Below are 24,265 nucleotides of genomic sequence, written 5' to 3'. Positions count from 1 at the left end.
ACTATTTCGCAAAGTGTTGAAACAACTTAAGTGCCCTTCAGAGGGGATTGGTTACACAAACCAGGGTACGTCCACGGGATGGAGTCTGATGGCCTCCTCGAGGCAGAGAGAGGTCACTCGTGACAGCCACAGGGAAGACTCCCCTCAAGATGTGCCCCAAGGGAAGAAGCAACAGCCCCCACGGGCCAGCGACAGGGTTTGCACCGACCGTGACCCACCTAGCAGCGGTGTCCTGTGCTTGCAGCTGAATGCAGTTAAAACCCAACCGATCTCATGACCCGAGAGAACTCTCCAGAACTCCGGTGAAAGTTTCCATAAATAAAGACGGGTTGGAACACCACCACGCTGGTCGTCTGAGAACGGCTTTCACTCTACAATGGCAGCAATGAGCAGCTGCAGAAACCATATGCTGTGCACGGCCGAAATATTTACTATCTGGCCTTTTATGGAAATAAGTTTGCCGACTTCTGGTGGAGAGGCACGTAAACTTTGGTGTAAAAATAGAGAAAATAAGGATACGTGTTGCATTCATTTGCATACTTATAAAGCAACCTTGGAAGGATACCCTGGGAATCTATTTCAGTGGTTGTCTATGTGTGTGGGGAGGGAAGGGGGTGGACAAGCTGGGGCTAGGATGTAATGAATGCTTCCTCTGTGCCAGGCTGTGCCAACGATGCAGCCCCCTGCATTCTCTCCTACAGATCCTCCGCAGCCTCAAGAGTTACTCATTATTCCCATTTTTTTTTATATAGTCAAGAAAACAGAGGTTCCTGAAGGTTATATACACAGGACTCTTGGGTACAGAAGTGAGGCTGCCAAACTGGGCAGACCCCTTCTGGCATCCCATTCCCCATTGTCACTTTGGTCATCCCCTTTTTATAGACAAGGGTGCTGTGGCTCCGAGGGGGTCAGGAGACTAGGTTTGGGTTCACAGGGTGGAGGAGCTGGAAAACTGAGATGCTACTGGACTCTCCGGGAGGTTTGGGGAACAAGGAAATGCTGTGGGTGGAGGAGCTGTTCACGCCCTTCCACGCACTCAAGGCACAGGCCAGGCCCCAAAGTCCACGGTGTCAGGATGCCTCTCTCTGCATCAGTGGCATCAGGGCAAGGGGACCAACACCCCAGCCAGGGTGTGTGGTACACAGGGAGCCACAGATTGGTCTTGAGATGTCCACAGTCTTCTCTCAGGGCCAGGGCCGAGGAATGGGCACTCTGTGTAGGGCCCACTCCTGGCCAGAGTGCAGGAGACAGGACCCCAGGCCGTGCTGATGTTGGGCACGTGCCCTACGGCATGCTGCTCACATCCTAGCCCCAGGATGGGCATTTTAAATCCTTACTGCTCTGGTGAAAGGGTCTGTGGAGGGGACAGACGGGGGGTGGGGCGGAGACTAGCTCGAGAGACTGACTGTGACGCGGCCTGCTGGGCCAGGATGAAGGCATGGGATTTGGGACTCCGTAAGAGACACAGACAATTCCCAGCTGCGGCTGCTTATACAAGTGGGCGGACGCGGGTTCCAGGAGCCAAGATCACCACGAAGAGATCCAAAAAGTGGCTCAGGTTTGGACACACACAAGTGTTGGGTGCCTCAAGAGGCATCTCCAGACGGAAACACCCCAGACCAGGGCTCGGGAGAGAGACCCAGACGATGGAGACAAATAGGGGAGTCCTAAGGGGGGGGGGGGCAGGTGGCGCCTGCTGAGATAAAGAGGCTTGAGGATGCGTCTTCGCAGCAGAGCGCTAGCCTTGAGGGTGTGAGGGCCAAGGTTTGTGTGAGGCCCTGGGTTGGATTTCTGGCGCCATCATCCCGGGAGCCCCAACGGCCTGGTTCCCAAATATTCCAAGCAGCAGTGTTAACATCCACGTCCGTCATGTTGTACATCCCAGGGTAAAGGGGGCGAGCAGGGCGACGCTGCCGCTCAGGGGGGTAGCGCCAGGCTTCAGTGCTCCGCGCTGGGTTGGGACATTCCTCACTTGTCTGACACTTCCCTGTCTCCAGGAGGGGGGAAATGCCTGCATGAGCAGTCTGCCCTCAGCTGGAAGTTTTGCTCCCATCAATTTGCCTCCACCCTTTGGCGCCTGCTCATACATGCCTGCAAGCACACGAGAAAACACACACACACACACACACACACACACACACACACACACACAGACACACACACACACACACACACACACACACACACAGAGTCCATGAATCGTAACCGGGAAATGCAGTCACATTCACGCCAGCTTGTGCTTGTCACAGACACGGGTGCCCACCGCTGAGTTTTTCACTCGGCTCACACAGACGAACATCAGCTCTGCTGCTAGAGCCGCTCCCGGGGCGGGGGTGGGGGGGCTGCAGTCATAGGAGGGCGGGCAGGGAGCCTGCCTCACCGCATAGGGCCAAGCGGGTTCAGTCCCCCCAGCACCATCTCCCTGGAGCCCACCAGGAGTGCATTCCCGAGTGCAGACCCAGCAGTAAGCTTGACCACCACTGGGTGTGGCCCCTCCCCCAAACAAAAAACTGTTCCTGGCACTAATGAATTGCATTAGTTCATGCTAAGAACTTACAGAATGAATCGCATTGACCGTTCAAGCGATTCCTCAGAGCTCCCAGTGGTGTGAGCATCTGGTTAGGTAAACACTCGAGAAATAGAGGAGTCCAGAGGATGAAAAAGGGAGGAGAGGGGACTGGGGCGCCCCTCCTGGGGGTAGGCAGAGAAGGGGCTATGAAAACACCAGCCAAGGAACAGGATGGGAGCACTGGAGCAGGAGCACCCCAAAACTTCACCCCACTTCTGCCACAACTGCAGACCTCACTTTCCACGGAGGGTCTGAGTGCTGTCAAGGAGGGGGTGCGCCCTGGCAGACCCCTCCCCTCTTTAATTCCTCCTGACGGGTCGGCAGGTCTCACTCTCCAGTCCTTGCTTTGAACCCCACAATCCTGCAGCAGCAGCTCCAAACCCCTCACCCCAGCCCCTGCCACCTACCCGCCCACTGCCGTGCAGACAGAGGGCGCCCCAAGATGAGAGGGGGACAGAGGAGCTGCCAACTGAGGGTGACACTGGGCAGGAGCAGGCTCAGACCCCGTCTGCTGTGCCAGCCCTAAGAATGCGCACAGAAGAACCGCTTCCGGGGTCTGTGCCCCGCCAGGATCTGAGTCTGTATCCTGTCCGCTCCTTCCCCGCCAGGGAAACGGGAGCCTGTGGAGAGGACCTGGTCGGCGCTCGTTCACTTAGAAGGTAGGAGGCGACTGAACTTGTGGAGCTTGGGAGGTGGAAAAGCTCCAACAATGCTAATGACTCGCCATTTGTGGCTTTTCAGCACCCCGCCCCCAGCAGGCTGCGGAGGGGATGAAGGGCTGTGATTTACGAAAGTCAGACTTAACTGGCCTCATATGGGGTGGCTGCCCTCCGCCAGGCCCCTCCAGAGCCGCAGGAGCTGCTGGAGTTTAAATTCCCAGAGAGGCTGTGTCACTGCGGGGGGCTGGGGTGCCTCGTGCCGTCTGCCTGGCACCCCTCAAGCGCTCCCCTCGGGTCCCCAGGTGGACCTAGTTTAGGGGACTCAGCACCTGCCCCAACCCTGCTGTCCTGCCTGTCCCCAGCTGTCCCGGGGGCTCTGGAGGGACCGGGGGTGGGTTTCCGGCCACAGCTAGTGGGGGCTCCACCTCGGCACCCTGGAGGAAGGATGTGGTGAAGGGCCCAGAGAGGACCAGGACCTGGGGTATCTGTCCCTGCCTCGGGGCTGTATGTCCACGTGCCACCAAGGAAGGCGCAGACTCCCTGCAGGGCCTGGGTACTGGCCCCCGATTTCCGGGAGCTCAGGGTGGAGGTGTCCTGTGAACCCAGCCCTCCTGCAGCTTGGCACCCCCGTGCCTGAAAGGGCTGAGACTCCCCTGGGTGTCTCGGACCTTTCCTGCTGCACATCCTCTGTCCGCCATCAGTCACCACCTCTGCCCTGCCCCCGTGAGTCACCATCCCCCGGCTCCAGCCCGAGTCTGGCCCTTTGTGTGGCCACACCCTGGAGTGTCTGGACCATCAGCCCACAGACCGAGGGGTGCCCCTGCTAGGGTGGAGGGGTGTGGGGCAGAGACAGCAGAAGTAGGGGGACTCTGCGACCCAGAGAAACACAGCCCCCTGCATCCCTGCAGACAAGGGCACAGGGGCTACAAACAGCATATTGGGATGCGGTGGGGGGAATATCAAGGGGCCACCACCAACCTGAGTCCTGACCCCCACCCCTAACGCAGCCTGAAGCAGTGCTGGCCAGTCTCACAAGGTCTAGGGGTCCTCATGGATGCCCCCCACCCCACTCAGCAGCTTTTCTCTGCGGCAGCTGCTAGCTGGAGTACTTGCCTGGCACCTAGAAGGGCAAAGGAGCAGAGCAGGGACCCAGGGGCTATGGAGGTGGGGTGGGGAAGGCACTTGAGGGACCCCCGGGCTGCTCCCCCATCTGCTGAGTGCACACTCTCGGGGAGGCAAGGATCCAGCAGGACCGGCTGTGGGTTCCAGAGCTCCTCCTAACAGCACCCCGGCCAGAGCTGCAACGCCTCCAGGCATGGACCCCCAGACACAAGGGAAGGGCCAAGACCTCACTCTCTTCACAGCCTCCGGGAGCCCTTGCTGCTTAGGGCACCCCTGCTGATGTGCTGTCCCCAGATAGCCACCACAGGGAGCACTGACCCTCTGCAGCGATGCCCAGGCCTCCCGAAGTCAGCCTCACAACCCTGGGTGGGTCCCCTTCCATACCAGCCTCGCCCCCCCCCCGTTTCCTCCGGGAAATCTCAGAGCTCAGGGGGACCCAGATGTCAGAAATTCATCCTTTGACCTTCTTCTTCTGCCTGGCTCTGCACTCAGGAATTACTCTTGGCAGTGCTCAGGGGACCATATGGGATGCTGGGAATTGAACCTGGGTCGGTCGCGTGCAAGGCAAACGCCCTACCCGCTGTGCTATTGCTCCAGCCCCATCCTTTGACCTTCTAGGGTGCAGGCGGGAGCACCTCCCATGTGGGTGCATAGAAAGTAGGATGTGTGTCTCACAAACCAGGCAGGGGGGCAGAGAAGTGAGGGGCAAACCCAGTGCCCTCCTGTCACTGGCAAAATTGCTTCCCATTCCCTGCCCTCCCTTCCTTCGGACCCAGACCGGTAGGACCCAGTCCAGGGTAGGAAGAGCTGAACCAGGCTGGATGTTAGCACCTCCCATCCCCCACAGCCCCTCGGGCCAGGCTAGCCCCTCCCCCATACAAATAGCCGGCCACCCTCACCCGCCATGAGCACTTTAGCAACCCAAGAGGGAAGAGTTGCAGGTGCCAGCACTGTCACACCACGGGGCTGCTTCCCAGCCCAGACCCCAGGCCACCCTGGCAGCTGCAATCCACAGCCACCGCCTAGCGGGTCGTGATGTTTGCTGGAGGAAAGGAAGGGGTGCAAGGAGAGTCCGTGCAAGGCAGAGGAACCGCGGGCACACAGGCAAAACTCCTGACTCGGAGAGCCGGAAAACTGGCCTTGGTTAATGGGAAAGAGAACTTTCCATCAATAATAGCAAACAGCTCCCTGGGGCTTCTTATGAGGACTGCCCTCTGGTAAGGAGTTTCCACGGATTCCCTCACTGACTCATCGGGAAAACACCCAAGTCGGGAGTGTGGCTACCTCCAATTTACAAATGAGGCCCAGAGAAGCAGGGACACTTGCCTAAGGTCACACAGTAGATGAAGAACAAAGCTGGAAGCCAGATCCTGACCGCCTGCAGGAATAGCGGTTTCAGAGCCTGCGCCCCAACATGAGGTCACAGCACCAGGGGTGGGGCGAGGGTGGGGGGTCTAAAGTCAGTGGCGCCTGAGCCCAAGCAGCTCTGGAAGGCCAAAATTAGGTCTCAGGGCTGGAGCAACTGTGCAGCGGGCAGGGAATTTTGCCTTGCACGCGGCCAACCTGGGTTCAATCCCTAGAATCTCATATGGTTCCTTGAGCCCCACCCAGAGCAATCAGCCCCTGAGCACAGAGCCAGGAGTGAGCCCTGAGCATCACCAGGTGTGGCCCCCAAAACAAAACATGCAAACAAAAAACTAGGCTCTAAATTCAGGTGAACAGGGTCTCCAGCCCACCACACTCTCCCACACAGCCCCCAACTCTGGCTGTGTGATACAGTGAGAGCCACAAAGAAACTGGGGAGACAAATGGTTGGAATGGTGATGTCATCAAGGCATGGGTGAAGTGAGGCAGGGAGGTCTGGGGCCCACCTGCTACACACACACACACACACACACACACACACACACACACACACACACACACACACACACACACACACACACACACACACACACACACACACACACACACACACACACACACCCTTTCACTAATAACTGCTGCATTTCTGGAGCCCCAGAGCAACTGTGGGAACCCAGGGGCAGGGGGTGGGGAGTGGAGGTGCAGGTTGAGGTCAGCAGGGAAAACTCAGGACCTGGAGGTCCCTGGCGAGTGATCCAGGAGATGGAGGTTTGGGTGGGGACGTGAAACCGGGAGTCTGAGGGGAATGAATGAGGCCTCCTCTCCCAAAGCCACCAGAATGTGAACGGTGGGCCTCTCCCCACCCGCAGACTGGCCAGGAGCCCCCCTTCTAAACACCCCAGCTCCCAGCTCTGGTCCTAGGGCCCTCTATGCTGCAGAATATACCCCCCCCCACACACACACACACAACACACCCATTGCTGAGGGGACACAAGCCCCGGCTGTGACTCAGGAGAGCTTCCCCCACTCCTGGGCTTGCCCGGACAGGCCCGCTGTGGACAGAGGCAGTGGGTGGAGGGCCTGGTCAGGGACACTTCTCAGGGTCAGCCAGAATCCTGGCAGCCAGCAGCCAGCCTGCTCTGCCCGGGGCGGCACTCAACCCCAGGGACATACACAAAGGGGATTTTTATGACAACTGCCCCCGCACCTGAGAGGTCTTCATTTGGTTGCGTAACTGCCCGTCCTACCACCCGCTATAGGCATTTCATCTAAAAATGTTTGCTAGGGGCTGAACGAGTGCTTTGCACACGCCAGGTCAGGGGTGAGTCCCCAGCATCACATGATCGCCCAAGCACCTCCGGAGCGACCCCGAGACGAATCCGGGAGTAGTCTGCGACACTGCGGAGCGTGGTCCTCCCCTCAGAAACAGCTGCGAGGCCCTCGACGTGTGAGATTTCACTTAATACTACAACCCTCAAAAACAAATACTACAACCCTCATAAAAAAATACTACAACCGGGGCTGGAGTGATAGCACAGCGGGTAGGGTGTTTGCCTTGCACGCGGCCGACCCGGGTTTGAATCCCAGCATCCCATATGGTCTCTTGAGCACTGCCAGGGATAATTCCTGAGTGCATGAGCCAGGGATGACTCCTGTGCATTGCCAGGTGTGACCCAAAAAGCAAAAAAAAAAAAAAAAATACTACAACCCTCTAACATATGGACTATGATTTCCGTCCCCCTTTTATTTCTGGTTTGGGGCCACACTCAAAAGTATTCAGGGGTCCAAGTTGTACAAGAACTGGGGATCTAACCCAGAGGCTGCTACACATGTGCTCCAGGCCCTTGTGCTCCTTCCTGGCCTCTCTCTCTCTCTGTCTGTCTCTCTCTCTGTCTGTCTCTCTCTCTGTCTCTCTCTCTCTCTGTCTGTCTCTCTCTGTCTCTCTCCCTCTCTCTCTCTCTCTCTCTCTCTCTCTCTCTCTCTTTCTCTCTCTCTCTCTCTCATGGGAGAGAAGAGACAATGGAAGCAGAGAGGCTAATATCGGTCTGGATTCACCCCCTCCCCTGCCTGAATACACTTGTCTTTGGGGGATGAGGACCCCTCCTCCCTAATCCCCACTGCTCACCACAACCATGACAAAATAATAATAAAAAACCCCAACCTCTTACCAGTGCCAAAAACACTCAGGTGATCTGGGCCAACTCCCAGAGTTTCGAGCTACATCGTTGCTTCTGACATAAACACAGGCTGAGCAGCCTCAGAGTCTACAGACAAGAGCGGGGAGCACTCACAGAGCACGGGCGCATCCCCCTGTATTTGTGACAACGTGTAACCCAGTGGCAGGAAAGTCCCTCTCACAGACAAGAAAACAGGCCTGTGGGGTTAAAGCATTGCTCTAGGCCAGCTATGCAGCACTGAGCATCAAACTCACTGTAGGATGAGCTGATTTCACAATTCCTGCCTCCCACGGGGTCCCTGCCTGCTGGAGGCACTCTGATCTTCGCCCAAGTACCTCTCAGAAAGAAAGAAATGTGGACCCAGTTTGTTCCCTAGGGGTGCTGCCTCTCTGGGGGTCTCAAGAGCCTATTTTCCCCTCCTCAAAGTACAGAATTCCCTTGCAAGGCCTCTGCTGCCATTCCCGCTCCTGGGGTGGAAGGGGGTGGAGGAGGGTGGAGGGGGCGGAGGGGGGCGGAGGGGGTGGGTGAGGGTACTGGGACGTTGTCCCTGCGTCGGGGACTCTGGCAGCTCTGTGCAGTGTAGGCGACAGGCTGGAACTCTGATTTGCTATCTTCATTTTGCAAGGAAAGGGGATTTTTCTTTTCAAATAACACTGGACTTCCTTGAATGTTAGACCTTTCACAAATATTTTTTTAGGAGCAAAAAGAAGAAGGGAGGGAAAAAAATCAACCCACAAGATGCCTGTCACAGCTACTCCCTTCCACAATGAATCACGGACACAAAACCACAGCTATGTGGCTAACAAAGGAGCTGTGTGTTTTCACATCGCATCATTAGAAATCATTTAGCAATTCACTATGTCATCTGCAGACCGACAGACAGACAGACGCACATGCACACCCCTCTGGGTCCTGAGGAGTCCCCTGACACCCACAGTCAGCGGAGGAGTTTGCATGGGATTCATCTGCCCTTTCTCATTCTTTCCTGGGAAATTAGCCTCTTATTTATCAGCTCCCTGGAAGAGGAGAGGAGGAGAAGATAGAGGAGGAGACGGTGATGGTGATGGGAGAGGTGCAGAAGAAGGAGGTGGAGATGGAGTAAGAGGAGGTGGTGGGGAAGAAGGTGAGGAAGAAGAGTGAGGAGGAGGAGCTAGTGGGAATGTGGTGGTGGAGAAGAAGGTGGAGGAGGAGGAGATGGTGGAAGAGGAGCAGGAGTTGGTGGTGGAGGAAGAGGATATGGAGGAGGAGGAGATGGTGGTGAGGGTGAGGGTGAAGAGGGTAAAGGAGGAGGCAGAGGAGGTGACGAAGGAGGAGAAGGTGATAGAGGAGAAAAAGGTGGAGGAGGAGAAGGAGGAGGTTATGGAAGAGGCAGAGGAGGAGGAGGAGATGGAGGAAGAAGAGGAAGAGGACAAGGAGAGAGAGAAGGAGGTGATGGAGGAGGAGAAGATGGTGGAGGAGGAAATGGTGGACGAGGAAGAGAAATAAAAAGAGGAAGAGGAGGAAGAGGAGGTGGTGGAAAACGCATTGTAGAAGGGAGAGGAGGAGGAGGAGGAGGAAGTGTTGGCAGAGGTAGAGGAGGCAGAGGAGGAGAAGGAGAAGGCGATGGAGGAGGAAAAGGTGGAGGAGGAAGAGGAAGAAGAGAGAGGAGGAGGAGGTGGAAGAGGCAGAGGAAAAGGAGGAGGAGGAGGAAGAGGAAGAGGAGGAGGAAAAGGAGGAGGAGGGGAGAGGAGGAAAAAGAGGAGGAGGAGGAGGAGGAGGAGGAGGAGGAGGAGGAGGAGGAGGAGGAGGAGGAGGAGGAGGAGGAGGAGGAGGAGGAGGAGGAGGAGGAGGAGGAGGAGGAGGTGAATGCACAAGCACACCTGCGTGTTGGGTGATCAGGGCAGGATGAAGAACACTGAGGCATTGACTCAGTTAACTCCACCAGTGGAAACAAGTATACATTTCAGGGTCCCTTTTTACTGCTGTTATCATAATACTACTTTCCGTCGTAGAGTGTTTTTCACCTGGGAAGCTCATAGTGCCTTTTCTGACAGTTGCAAATTAATTAACTGATGGCAGATTTAAAGATCACGTAACTGGAAAAACTACTGGGCCTAGAAATCAGAAACTTTCTCTTGGGGGAAACCTGATAAGTACGTGGAAACCTTCAACTCAGAAGGAGAATTCACAATTCAGTCCCTGAAATATCTCCATCGTGGTTCCTGCGACATGTTCTCTGAGGCTCTCTCGACTCTCTCGTGTCCATCTGTCTGTCTCTCTCTCTCCTGCTTCTTTAGCCCTCCGTGCCCCTCTTTTCTAACAGCAAAACATCTGAGCCCCTGGAGGACTCAGGCCCCGTGCAGGGAGGAGGCAGGAGCACCTGAAACACCTGCTGTTACTTTTGCAGTTTAAGCGGGATGCTGGAAACTGCACCCATTTGTGTTTTCACTCATTCCCAAGATGCTGCTGCCTCCCGCCCCTGCCTCCCGCCCCAGCCACGCGCGGGGAACTCTGTCTCCAGGTCTGCCCAGCTTTCTGCATTTTCCTGAAGAGCCGCCCGAGGCTTGCCTGGCTCAGTGCTCCTCGCCGTGCCCCTGCTCGCGGGCTCCAACCTGAGCTCACCTGCTCTGGGGGACCCTTTAGCAAAATGACTTTGAGTGTTTGTTGGATTCCAGAGGCCTGAGCAGAACTGGGCTGGAATCCTGGGACCGCCCTTTCCCTTGGTTCACTCCTTGCGGGAGGGATAGGGGCACAGGAATATTCCCATGAGGACCCGCCCTTGGGCATGCCTGTCCCTCCAGGCCCATCTCCTCCCCGTGCTGGGCTCTGGAAGGCTCCCCTGGCCCTGCCTTCTGGCTCCGTTCAGCACCCCCGGGATGCACGCAGGAGAGGCGTAAGGTCAGTTCTCTGCTTCCTTCCTGATGGGCCACTGCGGGCAGCGGTGCCATGGTCCCACCCTCTGGGAGCCAGTGATCACGAGCCCCTTTAGTCCCTCTGCTGGGCTTCCCCAGAGCACACTGGCTCCTTTGGCCTGTCTGGCCTTCGCAAAGAGACAGTTGGTCAAAGCATCCCCATGCGTGTGGCCTGTTTCCGGCCGGGAGCCTGCTAGGTGATGGATCCTCTAAGAGTCTTTGCCAGCGAGTACTGAGTTCCTGCGGAGTAGTAACTGCACCCCTCCCCTGCCCCGCCCCCGCCCCGCCGCCCGGTTTCTCCGATTTCTCTCACCCTCCCATCACAACTCTGCATCCCTATTGGCATTGCCGTCTCACACCCAGACTCGAGGAGGTGAGCGACTCACCCAGAGGTCTGGGGGAGGAGAGTCGTGCAGGGGTGAAGGCACACGCTCTGCATGTAGCCAACCCTGGCTTGTTCCCTGCTCCCCTAGGGCTCCTGGGGCACTGCCAGGGCTAGAGGCCCCTGAGCAATGCTTCTGAGGTCTCCCCACCAAAAGAAAATGAGACCTGGTCCAAGGCCCACAGTTCACCACTGTCTGTACTGTCCCCAGAACTAAGTTAGGGACAGCTCATAACATGCTTCGCACAGTAAGACTGGCCAAGTCAATATGGTTCCATAAATATGCTTAAAATACCATAAAATGTAGTTCAGATTCCCCACTCCAAAAAAGCCACAGTCCAAAATTGTACGGTAGCATAAACCCTAATTCAACCCTAATCACAAGCTTCAGTTAAAACCTCAGCGTAATGCAGACTCAAGTGATGTCTCTGCCATCCCCAGTCACCCCCTATTTGTGAAACCAATGCCACCAGAACCATCACCCCAGTCCCATCCCACTCCTAACGCACACACTGACCCTGAGCCACAACTCCAGACTATGGGGTCAGGCTGGGGTCAGGCTGGTGTCAGCCAGGGACAGGGACAGCTCTGAGCCCAGGCCAGGGAAGGGAAATTCAGCCCACTGGAGCAAAAACATTCACACCCACAGGTGCAAGCCAGTGGCTTGGCTGTGGGAAGGACACGGAAAGGAACAGGGGCAAGACACTTGTGATATAGATACAGGCACCGGAAGTAGCAGGGACATTTGTGATACAGATAAGATACTAGTGATAGGGACAGAGATGCTAGTGATAGGGACAGAGATGCTGGTGACGGGGACACAGAGGCTGGGACAGGGACACAGAGGCTGGTGGTGGGGACACAGAGGCCGGTGACGGGGACACAGAGGCTGATGACGGGGACACAGAGGCTGGTGACGGGGACACAGAGGCTGGTGGTGGGGACACAGAGGCTGGTGAAGGGGACACAGAAGCTGGTGACAAGGACACAGATGCTGGTGATACAGACACAGACTCCGGTGATAGGGACACAAGCATCTGTTAATAAGGACACAGATGCTGGTGACAGGGACACAGATGCTGGTGATACAGACACAGACTCCGGTGATAGGGACATAAGCATCTGTTAATAAGGACACAGATGCTGGTGACAGGGACACAGATGCTGGTGACAAGGACACAGACTCCGGTGATAGGGACACAAGCATCTGTTAATAAGGACACAGATGCTGGTGACAGGGACACAGATGCTGGTGATACAGACACAGACTCCGGTGATAGGGACACAAGCATCTGTTAATAAGGACACAGATGCTGGTGACAGGGACACAGATGCTGGTGACAAGGACACAGACACTAGTGATACAGACACAGATGCTGGTGATAGGGACACAGATGCTGGTATATAGACACAGACTCTGGTGATGGGGACACAGACACTGGTGATAGGGACACAGAGGCTGGTGACAGGGACACAGATGCCGGTGATACAGACACAGATGTCTGTTGATAAGGACAGGGCTGCCTGGAACAGGAGGGACACAGATGCTGGTGACAGGGACACAGATGCCGGTGATACAGACACAGATGTCTGTTGATAAGGACAGGGCTGCCTGGAACAGGAGGGACACAGATGCTGGTGACAGGGACACAGATGCCGGTGATACAGACACAGATGTCTGTTGATAAGGACAGGGCTGCCTGGAACAGGAGGGACACAGATGCTGGTGACAGTGAGCAGGCACAGGCCAAGTGCCGTCTCCGTTTGATGCAGCAGGCAGAGGCAGGCCGCAGAATGCCAGAGCTGGGAAGGTGGGAGAGGGCGGCCAGCTGGGCCAGTCCCTCTCTGGAGCCGAAGCTAGGGAAGGAGTCTGGGACCCCTCAGCTGGGAGACTCCTGGGAAAGGGGGCTGGCCTGCAGCTCACGTACGAGGAGGGCGTTATGCTGCAGCATCCTGCCCCTCGGCCCTACATTTGTGCAGCGGGGAAAGGGGTGGGGGATGCAGAACTGTTAGAAGACCCCAGGCTCTTTGAACCTGGCATCCTTGCCACGTCGAGGAGTCCGGACTGAACGAGCAAAGAGGAAGAAGGCAGAAGCAGGTCCGACCACGTGGGGAGGGGAGCACGGGCCCCCGCCTTCCTCACAACCCCAGCGACCTGCCGAGCACCTGCCAAGAGCCTGACTTCTTGTTACTCACACTCAGGCACCCAAAGGCCAGCCAGACCCCCGCCCCAGCCCTGAGCGGAGGGTCTCAGCAGCCCACCCAGCTGGAAAGGACTGCTCCAAAGCCACTGGCTCAGGGAGGGGAACGCAGGGCCTTTCCTCTCAGCGGGAAAGCCCAGGAGGGCAGAGACGGCCGCTCGGACAGCACACTGGACAATCAGGACACGCCAGCCTCTCCCCTGGGGTCCCGGGTAAGGCCCAGGGGAGAGGTCCAGCCTGTCTGCCCTCCCTCCTGGGCAGCAGGGAGCTGCAGCCCACCCAGCCGCTCCAAAGAGCCTTTGCCGCAAACCAAAGAGACTCTCCACAAACCTCAGTAGGGGCCCCCTGCACCGCCAGAAGCCCCTGGAGACAGTGGGGAGAAAGGTGAGGGCTGTGGGAGAAGCCCCCAGCTGAAGGCCCCTTCAGGCTTCCCTCTTCCACACTCACAATGTAGGGGGAGGGGCTCCAGGGTTTCTCCCAAGGGCCAAGGGTGGGAGAAACGGGGAGAGCCCTCGAAAGCTGCCCCCGTCCGGGCCAGGCTCCTGGAATTCTTGAGGGGGCCTGTGCTCACCCTCTAAGGGAACTTTTTTTGTAGCATTTTCAGCGGTTTTTCACAATAAACAATACAAAATAAATTAGTTGGGTTCTGCCTTGGTGCAGGGGTTGGGGTTCAGGAAGAAAGCATCCGAAATATGGTGGTGGGAAGCTGTAATGGGGGTGGGATTGGTATTCAAATATTAAATGTAATCAAATATTGTGAACTACTTTATAAACTTGAAAAAAAAATTTTAAATAGGACCCCAGCCTTGACCAGCTCACACAGCAGCTGGAGATATGAGACGACCATGGGCAGAACAAATAAGTAAACGGTATCTCAACCTAGAAAGTGGAAAAGAGGGACCGGAGCGAGAGAACGAAGAATAGTGTGCCTGCCTAGCACACGGCTGACCCCGGTTCCATCCTGGCTCCCCATATGATCCCCAAGCACCATCGGAAGAGACCCCTGAGCACAGAGCTAGGCGTAAGCCCTGATAAAGAATGAGTCAGGTGTGGGGGAGGGGGGCCCTCAAGGGAGGGGTTTATAATATTAAATAAAAGGAAAGTGGGGGCACCTCCCTCCTGAGCAGGAGCCAGACTCAGGATCCCCAACACAGCCGCCTAGGTTGGGGCCACCGTCCCTGCAGACACTGCCAGGTGAGACCCCGAGGTGTGTCCAAGGGTGAACAATAGCCCTAAGGTCAAGGCCTTGTGAATGGGGTCATCGTGGACAGAAAGACAAAGGCTGCTAAAGAACAACAGACCAGACGCCCCTCAGCACCTAGTCTCACCCAAACCGTGTTCCAGGTAAGCCTCATCACCCCCCAGCGAGGTAAGGACTGTCCCTCCCTAAGTGGCAAGTTCAAGGTCAGAATCTAACTTTAGTGGCTCAGCTCGGGAACAAGACTGTGGCTCCTGGTCTTAAGTCTTTTCAGGGATGAAGAATTGGCTCCTTGGGAAAGTGCCGTCCTTGCATGCATGAGATCTGGGTTCAACACTGGGCACAGCAAAAAAAAATTTAAATAGTAAGGGTTGGGGAATTCCAGAAAAAAAAAAAAAAAAAAAAAACCCAGGAGGCAAGGATAAGGTTCAAAGTCAGGAAAACAGATCTGAAAAAATAAAGCTGAAACCAGAAAGAAAGGAGAGACAGGCCGGCATCCACCCAAGGTGCCGGAGGCATGACTCAGGATGTGGGGCTCAGCCAAGCCAGTGGGGAGGCTCTGCCATCATGCTGGGGATGGTGACACAGCATGAGAGGGACAGCCAAGGACCCCCCTGGGCCAGGACGTCACGTCTCCCTGCCACAACCCAGGGATGGGATGTGGGATGCGATCCTGGAGGTCCGGATCTGTGATCTTTCCCTCGGGCCTGAGAGATGAATCACCATCCCTCTGGCTCATTACGAGGGAAACTGAGGTTCAGAGAGGCCCGGGGGACTTTCCCACAGCCCCTGGCTCGTATTAGTCCCTCATCTTGTCCTAAGCTGCATTGCAGAACCATCTTGGACCTATGGGATTAGAAGGAGGTGAGGGGGGCGGGGGCGGGGGAAGCAATGGGTCCTGGCTCAAAGACATGAGCTGAAGGCACACGGCACAGGACGGAGCGGGTAAGAGGGGGTGGCTGGGGCAAGAGTCTGGCTCAGAGGGTCCCCGCCAGCCTTCAGATGGTCCAGAGTCGTGATCGCCCGGATGCCCAGGACAATGCCCTTAAACCATGTCCTGCCTTGGTTTCCCAGTCCATGAGCCCAGACAATGAGGCGGGAGTTTGGGGGGGAAAGGATCTCCCGGATGACAGGGGATGGGGAAGAGAAAGTCTTGTGCTGATTTGCCCTAGACTGTAGAGAAAGACCGTGAGTTTATTTCTCAGACCTAGCATGTGCCAATGACACCTGCCAATTCCACCACGCGCGTTGTTGCATCGAATTCTCTCACCCGCCTCCAAAATGGGTCTCAGCTTTCAGCTCCAAGGATTCGAGCTGCAATGCGGTGAAGTTACTGAGCAACTAGCCAGCCAGGCACCAGCACTGAGAGTCTGCCCGACTCCCAGCCGGCACCCCCTCCCGACTCGGACCTTCTTTCCTGCATTCCGCAGTTGCCTCCTTTCCAAGTTGGGGTTCTGGTTTCCTGGGACAACCCCTCCTGTTGTGTCAGTTGCCTGCCGACTTTGGCCCCCTCCATGGGATTCAGGGTGTCCCCTCTAGCGGCTCTTGGGACAGGACGCTCCTGAGAGGTTGTCCTGTCTCCCCAGAGTGATGAAGACCAGGGGGTGGGGGGGCAGAGTTTCCCACGAGGAGGTCTGAGAGTGAAGGGAAACATGTGATCCCACTGTCCCAGCACAGGATGAGGAAACTGGCATGGCGGAGGGGGGGGGAGAAGGAAGGAGGGAGAAGCAGCAGGGAGAGCCCAGGGCACCCCAGACCCACCGCGCTCTCACCAGCCACACTGCATCTCTGGCAGGAGCCGCGCCGGGCACCCCCGCCTCGTCCTGTGCCCAGAAGCCCAGAGAGGCCGGCTGAGGACTGGGTCCCCGCCGGGCTGTGCGAGTAGGAACAAGGCCGCCCTCTGTGTCCTTCCTGTCAGTGACCAAGCCCCGCCTTCCCTCAACTCCACTCTGGGCAGCCACGTGCCAGGCGCCGGACATTCATCAGCAGAGAATTCACAGAAGCCCGGGGCCCGCTAGACTCGACTTTGCACTGGGGTTAGAAAAACTCTAAACCAAACACTAAGGAACTATGTGAGTGTGAGCGCTCTGCCAAGGTGTCGGCGTGGGAAGGCGGGGTGTGCGGGCAGTGAATGCCGTCTCAAACTGGGTGAACACAGGCGGCGGCGGGGGCCTCTGATACTTGAAGAGAGACAGGGATTCCAGTCTTGAGAGTATCTGGGAAGAGGGCCTGATGGGGGCTGAACTGTGTACCCCCCAGATAGAAGTCCTAGCCCTCTTCTCCCCCAAGGACCTGTGAAGGGGAAGTTATTTGGAAATAGGTTTTTTCAGATGTGAGTGATTAGGCAGAAATAAGGTCATACATCCAGTGGCTGGTGTCTAAGATCACCAGGCGAGCACACACACACACACACACACACACACACACACACACACACACATACACGCACACACACATACACGCACACACACATTCACACATGCACACACGTTATGTGACTACAGAGGCAGGGGTGGGTGATGCAGTTATAAGCCAAAGGATTATAGGGACCCATCAGATGCCAGGAGAGTTTCCTCTGAGTTTACAAAAGAACCCAGCCCTATAAGTCACTTGCCTTGCACAGGACTGGCCGAATTCGATCCCTGGCATCCCATATGGTCAGCTGAGCACTGACAGAAGTAATTCCTGAGTGCAGAGCCAGGAGTAACCCCTGAACATCACCGGGTGTGACCAAGAAAGAAAGAAGGAAGGAAAGGAAGGAAGGAAGGAAGGAAGGAAGGAAGGAAGGAAGGAAGGAAGGAAGGAAGGAAGGAAGGAAGGAAGGAAGGAAGGAAGGCCTTCTAAGCACCCCTTGAGACGACACCCCTTTCCCCAAAGAAAAGCAAGAAGAGTTTCACCAGCCAAGCGGACTTCAGATAGGCGCGTGGCCATCAGCCAAGGAATGCGGGCAGTTTCTAGGAATGGCCGCAAGTGGCAGCCAGCAAGTCAAAAGGGACGTCAGAGGCACAGCTACAGGGAACTCATGTCTGTTGCTTTGGCTTGAGTTGAGGTGCTGGGGACAGAAGCAGGGCCTCCGGCCACCTGATAGGCTTGCACTCTCTCAGAGCCACTGGCCCACAAGGAACTGAATGGGTGAGAGAGAGCCAGCTAGAGCGGGAGGCAAAGGAGAAGTTCTAGGTAGGAATTTTGAATGAGCAAGGAAGCCTTTTCTTCAGGAGTCGACAAGAACTCAGACTTACTGAGACCTTGACTTTAGCCCGGAGGCACTTGCGTCACAAGTTCCCCCTACAGGACTGCAGGAAAACACCTGTATGTGTTTCTTTTTTTTTTTTTTTGCTTTTTTTTTTTGGGGGGGGGTCATACCTGGCGATGCATGGGGTTACTCCTGGCTTTGCACTCAGGAATCACCCCTGGCATTGCTCAGGGGACCATATGGGATGCTGGGAATCGAACCCAGGTTGGCTGCGTGCAAGGCAAATGCCCTATCCGCTATGCTATTGCTCCAGCCCACCTGTATGTGTTTCTACGCGGCCGATTGTGCGGTGCTGAGTTAAGGCAGCTGGGGAAAGCATGGCTGACAGAGAGGTAGACAGAGTCATGGTAGACAGAGAGGCGGGGAGGGCAGAGAGGAGAGCAGGGGACCCGCAGGGAGAGGCTGGGACAGTTCCAAGAAGGCTGCCCCAGCTGTCTGGGGACACAGCGCCCCTAGAGCTCCCGCCATGGGGCCCCAACTCCCCAGCACCCGCCACCCCTGTCTGTCCTGGGACCCTGCTGCCCAGCCTGCACCGGAGCCCTGCAGGGCCCACTGAGGAGCTGCCCCTCAGAGGCCCCTCTCATTCTGAGCCGTGTCGGAGCCCCTCTTAACCCTGTGTCGTACTGACGCCCGTCCCCGGGGGACACTCGGGGTGCTGCATCTGCGGCTCACGCGGCCCCGAGGCTCCGTTCCCAGAGCAGCTTTGCACACACACACACACACACACACACACACACACACACACACACACACACACACACACACACACACGTAGGCTGAGTCACACCACGAGCAGCCCAGTTTTCTGCCTGTCCTTTGCCCAGCCCCATGGGCGGCTGGCAGCCATGGAGCGGTGCTCCTGTGCTCGTCCCAGGCACAGTACTGGGCCCCTCCTCCCGGGGCATTCAGCCACTCACCCCTCCCTGCAACTGCCCCTGGGGGCACACTCACCCAGGGGACTTGGGGGGGGGGGCGGGCAGGGGACAGGAGCACATGGCTGGTGACCGGAAATCCAGACCTGGAAGCCAGGATGATTGGAACCAAAGCCCAACCTCTGACGCTCACTGCTCTGATGGGGTTCAGGGAACCCAGAGCAGACGATCACCCTAGACTGGAAGCTTCACATGTGCGCATGTATGCACGCGTGCGCACGCGCTCACACACACACACACACACACACACACACGTTCCCAGCTGGCTCCCTCCCACCGCAGTTGAAGAAACTCTACCGCCAAGTGTCTCCTGGGGCTGCGGGGCCCAGGCGCTAATCACCAGGTCTCTGAGGCCCTGCCCCGCGCCTCAGGGAAGAATCTGAGACCAGGGACTGGGGGGAGCGGAGGGGGGAGGCAGTCTCCAGGCCCCTCCGGTCCGCCCAGACCACAGCTGGACAGCTTCAGTGCACATCTGGTGCTCGGTTGGCGGGTCGGGCCAGCTGCCAGTGGCCCGACTCTCCCAGACCTCCCTCTCGCCTTCCTTCTGCAACACGTCTCCTGGCCCCCGGGCCCTGCTCTCTGAGAGGGGCCTCTGCCCCCCCAGGCCTCCCCGCAGGGTGGCCCCTCCCTGGACGTTTGGCATTGCCTCCCCGCCCCCCCTCGCTCCTAGACCATCCCCATGTCTTGTCAGCCCTGTCTGGCCACCACCGACACCTGGCCAAGTCGCTATCAGGAGCCAGGCCAGCGGCTGCCTGGGGAACCCGGCCAAGCGCATAGGAAGCGTCTGACCCCAAGGCCGGCAGGATCTGGCGACCCAAGGCTAAACACACAGCTGGGCCAAATGCAGCCCCTCGGACGCCCCCCGACGGCCTGGCATGGAGGCCGAGGGGCAGAGAAAGGACGGGACTGCAGCTCATTAAAGGCCCCACAGTAGCCTGCATACGAGCGCGTGTACGAGCGGGCGGGGAAGGCCCTGCCGCAGGCCCAGAGCTCGGCCCCCTCTCCTCCAGCGCCTCTAGGCTGCGGCCCTGCGGAACTTTCCCGGGGGGTCGGGCTCACCGGGTCCATTTTCCTTCCCTGGCAGCCTCAGCACCGGCTCCCGGAGCTACAGGCTGGCCAAGGATGGGCTGATGTCACGGAGCAGACCAGCAGACCGTCCCCGAGGGGACACGCTCTCCCGAGAGGAACCTGGGCCCCGCTTCATCCCGCACTTGGCACTGCGTGTGGGCGTGTGGGCGTGGGGTGCCCTGCGGTTCCAGGTGCAGGCTGGGGGCGGGGACGAGGGCGGTCGGGGCGGGCCAGCTCTTCCATTTGGCCTGAGTGACCGTGTCCTCGCTTCATAGGAGCCGGGACGGAGCTGTAGGGGACCCCACCAAAGAGTGTGAGACAAAACTGCCGTCCTCTTGGTCACTCGGGGTGCAGGTCCGCGAGGACGTGTGCCAGGTGGGCACTGCGGGGTCAGGTCAGTGGGTGGGGATGAAGGCGGACGGGGCCCTGAAGAGCAGGAGGAGTGGGGCGGGCTGGAGAGATGGGGCGGGGCGGCCACCTAGCTCAGTAAGGTGCTGGCAGCCGCCCCAACCTCAGACCCCCTCTCCCCCACCCCCACCCCCGTACTTAACACTCACTCGTCAGCACCCCCACAGTCCAGAGTCAGCCTGGAGAGAGCTGGTAGGAAGGAGTCTGCTTCCCGTCTGCCCTGGCTAGCCCTGCAGCTGGCACTGCTGCAGGGCACACCAGGTATCCATCCACGCGCCAGGCCCTCTGCCAGGGACCCACACAGCCAGGACCAGTAGGCACATTGCTCAGGCCTAGCTCGGCGCTGGCCCACCCAGTCACGGCCACCCCCAGGCCACCTGGCAGTTTAGCTCTACCCCTCTCTCAGCCTGGCAGCCCGGGCCGGGGCCACTGGGTGGGCTCTCCTGATTTTGACCTTGGAACTCCCTAGGCCTCAAGCTGAGTTCATCCTTCCAGTCTTGTTCGGGTGACCTGGAAAACCCCCTACCAAGACCCTGTGCCCCGACTTTACCCCAGGGCCCGAGTCGCTGAACCACAGCTTCCTTCCTTCCTTCCTTCCTTCCTTCCTTCCTTCCTTCCTTCCTTCCTTCCTTCCTTCCTTCCTTCCTTCCTTCCTTCCTTCCTTCCTTCCTTCCTTCCTTCCTTCCTTCCTTCCTTTCCTTCCTTCCTTCTTCCTTCCTCCTCCCTCCCTCCCTCCCTTCTTCCCTTCCTTCCTCCCTCCCTCCCTCCCTCCCTCCCTCTCTTCCTTCTTCCCTTCCTTCCTTCCTTCCTCCCCCCCCCTCCCTCCCTTCCTTCTTCCCTTCCTTCCTTCCTCCCTCCCTCCCTCCCTCCCTTCCTTCTTCCCTTCCTTCCTTCCTTCCTTCCTTCCTTCCTTCCTTCCTTCCTTCCTTCCTTCCTTCCTTCCTTCCTCTCCCTCCCCCACCGGCCCCTAGTTCTCTAGCTCGGAACAGTCGATCCTTTTTCCTTAGTTCAGCAAGGCAAGGTCGCAACATTTCCTAAGAAAGAAGTTCCGAAGCAGGCAGTAAATGGAAATAAGAAACCCCCAAACCAAAAAAAAGCAAATAAAAAAAAGCAAAAGAAAACACAGCCCCCCTAGCAATGGCCCAGTTTACAAAGTTCAGATTTCCTGTCCTGAGTTAGAGTCTGGCCAAGTGGCTGGCAGGCAGGCCAGGAATCCCTGCCCGTGGCATGCTCTTTGCCCATTTTTTTTTTATTGCACCCCTTTCCTTCCCCGCGCCTTCTCTTCTCCTCCAGGGAGAGGCAGCCCGGGGTACGGAGAGAACGGAGGGGTCTGTCTGGCGGAGGGGACCACACGCAGAGAGAGATGGAGAAGTACCAACAGTTTACTGGGTGCCAGGCACTGCCCGAACAGTAACTGACTTTATCCTCACAGCAGTGCTGTGAGAGGGTCACCACGGCGGCCCCCACCACAAGGCTGAGGAAGCAAAGAAGGAAGTGGCCAAGGCCACCCACCCAGGAAATGGCAACATTCGAGACGGGGGGCCTGGCCATGGACACGACCTTCTCAGCTGCTTCCCAGCAGGCAAAGACACCCGCACCCTGCTCACCCGAGGACAGGGCAGGAGGACAAGCCTTGGGCAAGACAGAGCCGGGTACCCTGGGGGCAGCACTTACCTGGCCTGTGTTAGCTGTGGCACTGAGGGTCCACTTCTGGCCTCAGGGCTCTCTCTAGCCACGCTGCTCCTCCACGAGTGAGGTGAGCCCTCCACGGAGCGCCGGGGTGCTGGCCTGGAGTTCTGGGGGTCGAATTCCTCCTCGGGAATGACCTCCTCACAGCGGGCTCCCCGGAAGCCGGAGCGGCACACGCAGAGCTGGGGCCGGCTGCAGGAGCCCCGGTTTTGGCAGGGCGGCTGGCACACGGCTGGGGAGACAGAGCAGGGAGCACTCCTGTCAGGGGCAGCCAGTCCCAGGCCCTCCCTTCTCCCACAGGCCTCCAGGGCGAGCTCCCTGACACCTGGTTTGGACCGTCAGTGAGCGACCCAGACGGGAGCTGTGGAGAGGGAGAAGAGCCGCTCACAGCGGCACCATCAGGCCGACATCTGCAGACTCCGCCTCTCCTACCAGACGGGGAGTCTGATATGGCAGACATCTCCGTACTGTTCCCTCCTGTGGGCCTCGAACTGGGAACAGAGATGGTCACAGAGTAAATCTTGGATGGATGGATGGATGGATGGATGGATGGATGGATGGATGGATGGGTGGGTGGATGGATGGATGATGGATGGATGGATGATGGATGGATGGGTGGATGGATGATGGATGGATTGAGGATGGATGGATGATGGATGGATGGACGGATAATGGATGGATAGATGGGTGGATGGATGGATGGATGATGGATGGATGGACGGATAATGGATGTATAGATGGGTGGATGGATGGATGGATGATGGATGGATGGGTGGTGGATGAATGGATGGGTGGATGGATGGATGGATGGATGGATGATGGATGATGGATGGATGGATGGATGGTGGATGGATGGATGGATGATGAATAAATGGGTGGATGGATGGATGGATGATGGATGGGTGGGTGGTGGATGAATGGATGGGTGAATGGATGGATGGATGATGGATGATGGATGGATGGATGGATGGTGGATGGATGGATGATGAATAAATGGGTGGATGGATGGATGGATGATGGATGGATGGGTGGATGGATGGATGGATGGATGGATGAATCTCTTTCATGGGAAAAGGCTCAGCACTGACTGAAAGTTGGGAGCTGGGAGTGGTTGGACTTGTTCATATTTTCTGAATTCCTGAGCTCTTGTCTTCTTGATCTCACTGAGCCTATCAGCTCAGGAGTTAGGCGTGAGAAATCTGGGGGGACCCCAAGGGTCTCCCAAAGGCATTCTCGGTATGATTCTCTACTGCATCCTCTCCTGCTCTCCCCCTCATCGTCTGTGCTGCAACTTAGGCAGCTGGAAGGATTCTGCCTCCTGGACCCTGGCTCCAGCAGGTGGGGGCAGAGTGAGGCATGAAGTGGGCTGCTTCCTCCAGGCTGGCACAGAACTTTAGAACTCCAAATGGGGGAGTGTTTGGCAGGGGGCGGGTGCAGAACTTTGTCCCCTTCACTGTTCTTAACAACCTGGCAAAATCTAGAGGAAACTCCAGTGACCAGTGGCCACGCCACGGGAGAATCCATGATATAGACACATGTAGCAGCGTGTGGTCCTGCCCAGTGACTCCTAGCAATACCCCACCCACCAGGGGACAAGAGGGAGGGGGCTCAGGAGAGCCTGGCTGGAGCCTCTAATCAGGGTCCCCTCCGTCTGTCACTCGTCAGCTCAAAAACACAGGCTCATTCACGCAAATGTGCAAATCACAACTCAGGGTGGCACCCCTGGCACCTTTTGGGCAAGCTCTGCGACTGAAGGGCTACGAGCCCCACAAGCACCACTGCCCAGTGTGTGAGCATCACAGCCAGGCAGGCGTGAGACCCCGGACACAGCAGCAACATCAACAGAGAGAAGGGGGAAGTGGATTGGTTTTAGAAGTATACACGTGTGTGCAAGCATGTTCATGCTAAGCGCATACAGTATGCTAGGGCAAGGGGACTGTCCATTCTCGAAGTTAGCCATGGAGTGGGGGAAACCAAGATGAGAAACAAGAATGTGACCCTATCATGGATTCCAGAGGTGCCACCAGCCTAAAGCTGGTCACTCGGGAGACACAGGCTGCTGTACACCCAAACAAGCACTTGAGATCAGGAGGCCAGGGAAGGTCTCTCCTTAGACTACGGTGGGGCCCACGCAAAGGGGCCGGAAAGGCAGTGATTTGGCAGAGTCTTCCGGGCAGAGGAACGAACAAGGTCAATGTTCTGGAGGCTGGTGGGCGTGTGGTACATCCTGGGGGAACTAGAGTGCACGGACCTCCCAGGTCAGCGAGGAAACAGAGGCAGATCCTGCAGGCCCTGGACAGCCTTAGTTTTTCCTCAGTGTCTTTGCCAGACACTCTGCCCCGTCACCCAGA

General features: G+C 57.3%; 1 protein-coding gene across 1 annotated transcript in view; it reads right to left on the bottom strand.

The window, feature by feature from the left end:
• Window positions 1-24,265, bottom strand: part of LTBP2 (latent transforming growth factor beta binding protein 2) — a 96,484-nt gene that overhangs the window by 52,298 nt on the left and 19,921 nt on the right. The window contains exon 3 of the mRNA XM_055131041.1: window positions 21,900-22,146. Coding sequence (XP_054987016.1) covers window positions 21,900-22,146 — 247 coding nt within the window. The remainder of the gene's footprint in view (window positions 1-21,899; window positions 22,147-24,265) is intronic.

Source organism: Sorex araneus, chromosome 3 (assembly GCF_027595985.1).
Source record: "Sorex araneus isolate mSorAra2 chromosome 3, mSorAra2.pri, whole genome shotgun sequence".
NCBI lineage: Eukaryota > Metazoa > Chordata > Mammalia > Eulipotyphla > Soricidae > Sorex > Sorex araneus.
This window is presented reverse-complemented; position numbering and strand designations above follow the sequence as displayed.